Source organism: Myotis brandtii, unplaced genomic scaffold (assembly GCF_000412655.1).
Source record: "Myotis brandtii unplaced genomic scaffold, ASM41265v1 scaffold479, whole genome shotgun sequence".
NCBI lineage: Eukaryota > Metazoa > Chordata > Mammalia > Chiroptera > Vespertilionidae > Myotis > Myotis brandtii.
The window spans coordinates 302412-310821 of record NW_005368305.1 but is presented as its reverse complement, the minus strand read 5'-3'; the positions used below and the strand labels follow the sequence as shown (position 1 = coordinate 310821).

At 34.5% G+C, this 8410-nt stretch overlaps 1 protein-coding gene across 3 annotated transcripts in view; it reads left to right on the top strand.

The window, feature by feature from the left end:
- SEC23A (Sec23 homolog A, COPII coat complex component) overlaps positions 1-8410 on the top strand; it is a 57602-nt gene that overhangs the window by 19771 nt on the left and 29421 nt on the right. For 2 of the 3 annotated variants that reach the window (XM_014547550.1, XM_014547549.1), the window contains 4 exons: positions 3141-3264; positions 4574-4654; positions 6223-6312; positions 7802-7911. In XM_014547550.1, coding sequence (XP_014403036.1) covers positions 3141-3264; positions 4574-4654; positions 6223-6312; positions 7802-7911 — 405 coding nt within the window. The remainder of the gene's footprint in view (positions 1-3140; positions 3265-4573; positions 4655-6222; positions 6313-7801; positions 7912-8410) is intronic. The other variant, XM_005876012.2, reaches the window with a different exon arrangement.

The window sequence follows — 8410 nt, the reverse complement described above, 5'->3', positions numbered from 1 at the left end:
TGGCTTCCTCCGTCACTGAAGCAAGCAAGCCTCATGTTCGCTTCAAGCTGCCTGGCTGCCGGCCGCCATCTTGGCTGGCAGTTAATTTGCATATCGCCCTGATTAGCCAATGGGAAGGGTAGCGGAGGTACGGCTAATTACCATGTTTCTCTTTTATTAGATAGGATTGGTGAGGGAAAAAATTTGATTCCTGCCTGGGATCACTGTGGAGTTTGCATGTTCTCCCCATGTCTGCATGGCTTTTCTCCAGGGACTCCAGTGTCCTCCCATATCCCAAATATGTTCAGTGAATTGGCATGACTAAATATCCCAGACAGAGTGAGTGTGTGTGTGTGTGTGTGTGTGTGTGTGTGTGTGCGCGAATGTATGCTGCAATGGGAGAGCTTCCTGCCTAGGATGGTGTCTGCCTTATACCCTGAGCTGCTATCATATGCTCCAGCCACTCTCGACCCTGAACTGGAATAAGTAGGTTGGAAAAAAATGATCTTCCTTGTTTTTATTAATCTTCCTTAAATGTATGTATAACTCACATTTATTTCCATACTTAACATTATAAGTGTTTTGGGTTTTTATTTAGAAGTTTGATGATCTTTTTGTGATCAGAAATATGCCATAGGAACTTAACTTGTGTTTATATCAATTAGCCTGTGGTAAAATTGGTTTGTTATAGGCTATTTTGCTTAAAATTTCAGTTTCCAAGGATGAGGTCTTACTGTATAGAAATACAGGAATACCAGGTTGTAGCATTACAGGTGGTGAGAAGTGGTTCGATTTTGAATATATTTAGAAGGTAGAGGATTTGCTGATAAATTGCATCTGGGCCTTGAGAAAACCAAAGGAGTTTACTGGAAGGATTGGGTTGCCCTTTATTGAAATGGATAAGACTGTGGGAGGAAGAGTATTTTGGGAAAAGTTTGGTGGTTCATTTTTGAACATGTTTGGTTTAAGTTGCCAGTAGACATCCATGAGGGAGACGAGATGTCCAGAAGGCACTAAGATATAATGTGCAACCTAGAATGCAGGAGATAGGTTTGGGCCGGAAGTTTGAATATGGGAGTTGTCAGAATATTAGTGATTTTTTTTAAACTATAAAAATGGTTGAGATTGTAAAATGGTGAAATATAATACTGTAAAGGTCATGGTAACCTTCCTAAGGGTAGTGAAAGTTGACTTAGAGTGAATTAGAAAAAGGACAAGCAGAGGGGATTGGAGGCAGCTGTTATAGACCAGAACTTCCCAAACTTTCACATGCACAGATCAGCTGGGTATCTTGTTAAAATATAGATTCTGGGGTTAGTATGCCTAGACTTGAAATTCTACTTTTCAGGCAAGATCCTTGGTGATGCCAATGTTGCTTGAGCAAGAGCCACAGTGAGTAGTAAGGGTATAGAGTGGTTTGCTGTTAAAGGAAGCAGATAAGTGGGACCGTGTAAATTGTCATTAATCTAGAATGCATTATCAAGTTTAGTGATAACACAGATTGTCATAGATGACATGTTTGTAAAACTAGAAAATTTGAAAGAATCTATATACAAACTATGTACAGACTTTTAAAATTAGTATGTTAAGTTGTCAAGACTTCTAGGTCAAGGTCAGTGTACAAAATTCAAATATATTTTTACACTAGAGGCCTGATGCACAAAATTCGTGCAAGAGTAGGCCTTCCTTCCCCCAGCTGCCGGCACCGGCTTCCCTCTGGCACCGGGGACCTGGGCTTCCCTTTGGCCGCCAGCAGGCACCCAGGACCTGGGCTTCCCTTGCAGCCTCGGCTTCGTCCAGAAGGTCGTCTGGAAGGACATCCGAAGGATGTCTGGTCTAATTAGCATATTATGCTTTTATTATTACAGATACCAGTAACATAAGGAAAATAAAATTTAAAAAGATACAATCTATACTGGCATCAGAGCATAAATCAAGACTTTAACATTATCAAAAGTAAAATTACTATTAATTATAGCACATCAGTTTTATTCTTTCACCTATTTAATTTTTTGTTTAAAACTACTTAAAGTGTCTTTAAAATATGAGCAAATATATGTGAATATTTGTGTGCATCTGTGTATGTCAGTGTTTGTATCCCCCTTGTTATATAAATAGAAAATCTACACATCTTCTCCCACTTTTCACTTATATGTTAGAGATTGTTCTATAGCAGTGCATAACTCCATTGTGTGGATGTGCCATATTTTATTCAACTAGTCTCTTAATAAATGGAAATCTGGATTGTTTCCAATATTCTATTATTACAAAAAGTGCTTCAGTGAATAGCCTTATGTGTATACTTTGCTTTTTTATTTTTTATTTTTGCCAGAATATTTGTGGGATAGATTTCTAATAGTGGGGTGGCTGGATTAAAGAGAAACTACATATCACATGTAATTTTGTTCAATATTGTCAAGTTCTTTTGTATTGGGGTTGCACACTTTTTATTCCATCAGCAATGTATGAGAGTGCCGGTTTTTCCACAGAATTTTCAACAGAATACATTGTCAAACTGTGATTTTTTTCTGATTAGAGAAGAATCTTGGAATAGTTTTTGACAGTTATTGTTTCTTGAAACTTTAAAAAGTTAAAATAGGTACATGCTTACTGAAAAAAAGGATTAACAGTACATTAGTACATAAAATGAAAATGGTTCCTTAGTGTCCTTCTACTCTCATTCACCGGGTATAACACAAGCTTTGATATGACACACAGATAATTTTGCATATATAGACGTACACACATATGTACTTGTTTATTATTAAGAATGAGAATGCAGGCTGTAAATAGTCAGGTATCTTCACCAATATGGAGAATAGAGTGGGTTGGGTGGGAGGGACACATTTGATACTGTGTACTCTTGCATGTTTTAAATTTTATTATGTGTGGATGTGTTGCTTCTTTAAAAAAGACTTTTTAAAAATTACGGAGGACAAATGCAAATGTTAGGGATATTCAGTTGCCCTCAGGATTTAGATTATTTGTGCAGTGGGTACATTCTCAAATGTTTGAATTTTAAAAATTAATGGTAATGTAGCACATTTTAGGAAGTATTTTAAAATTTGTTAGTAGTACTAAGAGGTAATTTATATTTTTGGTTTTAACACATGTTTAGACACTTGTTTCACCTACATTGTTTTTTGTTTTTTTCCATGCAGAGGATACATGGTAATGGGCGACTCTTTCAATACTTCCTTATTCAAGCAAACTTTTCAAAGAGTTTTCACCAAAGATATGCATGGGCAGTTTAAAATGGGTTTTGGTGGTACATTAGAAATAAAGGTAAGAAGCAAAACTTCACACGTGTGGTATGTTATCAAGATAAATTTGTAGGCTTGATCATAATTTTACCTTTAATCACATACAACATATGATTTAAAAATAGTGGTTATATTATATTGAAACCCAGTGTTAGAGATTTTGTTTATTAGAAAGATGTGTCATTATGAAATGTACAATGAAATTTTACTTGAGCATTTCTGCATAATTGCTAGAAAAGAAGATATATAGGTAAAATTTGCTTTAACTTTATTTTTTCTTTATGTAGGGTTTAACTTTTTTAGGGCATTTGATCTTTTTTAGGGCTGAATTTGCTTATGCTAGTGCTAGATTTTTTAAAATTGCAGTAATTGGTATCTAAGAGAAACCTGTTCTATTCTACTTGAATAATCAGTAATTGTTTTACAGTTGGTAGGTTGTTGATATTATTTTCTATCATTCATTTCAAATTTTAATAATGCAAAGGCTTAGTGTTAGTAACAAGTGCATGGAAAGCACATTGATACTGAATTTGCATTAAATATTTCTTGCTATTTTATTGAATGCTTGCTAAATGTCCAGCATTAAGCTAAGAAATTATAGAGATCATAAGGGATAGCTAAAGCACAGGTCTTCTTATAAAGAAATTTAGTTTTGATAGAAAGACAAGTTTAATATAGAATAGATTGAAATAATAGTAGATTATGAAAGTGCTATAAAGGTTTAGGAATGAAAGGTGAATGCATCTGGGATACAATTTATCCTAGAAAATAAACAATTTTATCGTGACTTACACTGGGTTTTGAAAATGGCAGAATTTAAGTTGGTTGAAGAGAATACATTTTAGTCAGGAGCCCAGTGTGAGGAGAGACACAGAGGTGAGAATCAGCACAGTATGTTTGGGGAAACTGCCCAGTGAGAATGGATGGTTTGTATTGGAATGTAAGGAAAGTAGTTTAATTCTGTGTGTTGGTTGCAGTTTGCAGATGCACGTGTAGGCTGAAGCAGCTATTGTAGGTTAAGAAAAAATAGAAGCTGGTGTCTATGGTTTTGAGTTAGAACATATTTTGGGTATGGTATGATATTTAATTGAGGGTGAGTTACCAAATGGAGACCTCCTCTGGGCAACTGAAATAGAGGATTAATGTTAGGCCAAGGCTAGATTTTAAATTTGGAAGTTAACATAGAAGTAGTCATTGATTAATTATTTTAACATTAGTATATTTTCATTGAACTTTAAATGTGGAAGAAAATATTTATTCTTATATACTTACAGTTGAATGTTTGAGCTTATTTTTGAGCACACCAAACTGTACCATGTTCTTATTTGCAGACCTCAAGGGAAATAAAAGTTTCAGGAGCTATTGGACCCTGTGTGTCTCTCAATTCTAAAGGACCCTGTGTGTCTGAAAATGTAAGTCACCTTTATTCTAAAAATAAAGTATAGTTTAATTCTCAGGACATAACCAACAGAGACCTGGGTGGCAGCTTATAGCATTGCTTTAAAAATATTGTGTGGACTCAGTTTTTTAGTAGAATGTGGCTCAGCTTCTATCAGTATACCTCTGTAATTGCTCTGTCTGAATACCCCTTTTCCCACCCACTCCTAAATTAAAACTTTTGTACTGTCACCAGTCTTCTATTTTTTATGCCTAAGTTATTTCTTACCCCAGTGTGCCTAAAAACAACAACTATGATTTAGAAATTTGGAGACTTCTGAAAATCAAAATTAATTCTGAATTTTACTTGTTAGTAGAATCTACAACAAAGTAAACAAATTAGACTTACGTTTCAAATCCATCCTTATTATTCCATTTAGTGGATGTATAATGCACTTAAAAATGGTAGAATTATGTAGTTATTATAGAGAGGATTATGGGATAAATAACACAAAGTGGGTAAACATCTTTAAAATGACTGAGTTGAAAATTAATTTTAAGTAGTTTACATGGTGAAGATTTATTTCTTAAAATTTTTCTTGGGAATATGACTGCTTAGCAGTTCTGATCCAGAGAACTTGTATTCTTTTTTTTTTTTTTTTCTTTTATTGCTTAAAGTATTACAAAGGGTATTACATATGTCTCCTTTTTTCCCCCCGCCCTTGACAATCCCCTGGCCTCCCCTACCCCCCAGTGTCTTATGTCCATTGGTTATGCTTATATACATGCATATTAGTCCTTCGGTTGATCTCTTACCCCCCGCCTTCTGCCCCCCTACCCTACCCGGCCTTCCTGCTGCAGTTTGACAATCTGTTTGAGGCAGCTCTGCCTCTGTATCTATTTTTGTTCATAAGTTTATAATGGTCTTTATTATCCATGAATGAGTGAGATCATGTGGTATTTTTCCTTCATTGACTGGCTTATTTCACTTAGCATAATGCTCTCCAGTTCCATCCATACCGTTGCAAATGGTAAGAGTTCCTTCTTTTGTACAGCAGCATAGTATTCCATCATGTAGATGTACCACAGTTTTCTAATCCATTCATCTGCTGATGGGCACTTAGGCTGTTTCCAGATCTTAGCTATGGGGAATTGTGCTGCTATGAACATATGGGTGCATATGTCCTTTCTGATTGGTGGAGAAACTGTATTCTTATGTGCATATATTATGTGTTAAATCAATATTTCTTTACACATATCAAATATTTCGATAAAGGATGTTAGTTGTAATTACTTTATTAAATGGTATATACTTTTTTTTAAAGTCTACAATATGGAGAACTTATCAACACTTTTATATTTACTTAGCAAAAATGTGAATTATTTTATAATTTTATTGTGTAAAAATTGCTTAATTTTATTTGATGTTATATTTTATATGATTTAACATTTTTAAGTTTTTAATATTCAATGAATTTGTTAGAAACCTGAAATGGATGTTTTCTTACTGGTGGTTTTATTCCCCTTCTTTTCACTTTGGTATATATTATAGTAATAAATTATGTTGTCTAATTTTCAAACATATTATATTTTATTTCTACAGGAGATAGGAACAGGTGGCACTTGTCAATGGAAGATATGTGGACTTAGTCCCACTACAACCTTAGCCATATATTTTGAGGTTGTCAATCAGGTATGACTTTATATTTGAATATTAAAACCTATATTTAAACAAGTACTTAATTTAGGCCATGACTTTTTCGTTTTTTTTCTTCCAATAATAAATATAACCCAAAGCTTGTTTTATTTTGGAGTTTTTGTTATTTTCTATTTTTCAAAGCTAAACTCCTTGTGAGAGGACATACTATAATAGAAAGAGATGTCAGGGAAACTGGCAAATGCCTAACTTTGGGCAACCCAATTTAGTCTCTGTTTTTGTTTTTAAATATAAAATGGAAGCATAAGTAAAATCTTAAATTTTGTTCTAGTTATGCAGTTTTGTAATTTAATATCTAGCTCCTAATTGTGACAAGGTACATATATGTAATGATATATGAGTCCGACAAGAAAGTTTTCCCCCCGTAATATATTTTTTTAAATATGGAATTCTTAACAAATTTGTGTGTCATTATTGCACTGGGGCCATGGTAATCTTCTGTGTATTATTCCGTTTAAGTATGTGTGCTGCTGAAGCGAGCACAAAAAAGTTTAATATATCAAAACACATAGAAAAAAATTACTAGGTAAAGATTCCAATATTACCGGCTGGCATGGCTCAGTGGTTGAGCATAACTATGAACCAGGGCACATGCCTGGGTTGCGGGCTCCATTCCCTTGTAGAGGATGTACAGGAGGCAGACAATCTATAATTCTCTTTCATCGTTGATGGAAAATCTTTCCAAATATTGGAATCTCTTTTAAATTTTTACTTTATTGATTTTTAGAGAGAGAGGAAGGAAGATTTTTTTTGCTACAGAATGAAGTTATATTAAAGAATTATTTTTAATGTATAAATTACGATTTTTTATGCCACTAGTTATTAGGCATAAAATGAACCACAGACTATTAACAATCAGCCTTTCTAACAGTTAAAATTCGAGAAAAAGATAATGGCTGTTATTGACCAAAACAAACAAACAAAATCAAAGCAAGAATATCTATTGTCAAAGGGCATGAAGAAAGTATTTCTTTTAACTACTTGCTATTTCTTTCTGAGGATCATTACTATAATCATTACTCTCTTCTCATTAATAGTTTTCTATTGGTCATCTGTTCATCATGTGATTATCTTCCTAAAAGTTCTCTTTTCAAATTACATACATAGGGGAGTATGACTTAGTTCAGTTTCTTTTTCCAATTAATATTAGGCAAAATTGCCTCACCCCTTTCCTTATCCGTTAATTTCTTTACACTTCTTCCTTAATTTCTTCTTTCATATCCTTCTGAATTATGTATTACATGAAATTGATATCCTTGGACTCACTCCTATCCTTCATCATTTTTCCCCTTTGCCAAATCCAATTCTCTTTTATGTGACATATCACAACTGTTTTGTATGTACTGTAAAAAACATCCTTCTAATTGATATAAGAATTAATTTTATTAGTGCTCGGATGTACAGTCAATGACTATATGACAACAACATAATAGATTTTGCTTATTTTTACTCCTTTACTTTTAAGCAGCATAATGCTCCAATTCCTCAAGGAGGGCGTGGTGCAATTCAGTTTGTGACTCAGTATCAGCATTCAAGTGGGCAGAGACGCATTCGAGTGACCACCATTGCAAGGAAGTAAGTTGTATTTATTAGAGATTTAATTTACATATCAACACAATTCTGGATTGTGCTCCCAAACTGGGTTCCTATTTTGAGTGATATCCATGACTGGAAAATAAACATTTATGATTAATAGCATTTTATTTCTTTCTAGCCCAGCTTATTTGCTAAAATATTCATTGTTAAGAATTGTAAAGCAATTTAAAAATCTATTTCTAAGACACATTCTACAAAATATTCTTTTATTTATCTTATTCCCCTGAGAGGAGGAGAAAAGCTAATATTATCCTGTTATAAACAATAATAATATATATGATGTATTATATACCTGTATAATAACCACAGCCCCTCCCCCCACCAGTCCTGCCCCTGATCACCCCCTACCCAAGTAGGGGAACGGGGCTGGTAGCTAACCACCTGCAGCCCCTCCCCCTATCAGCTCCACCCCTGATGGGCCCCCACCACCCCAATGGGCCTGCGGCCCCTCCCTCCAGCTGGCTGCACCCCTGCTTGC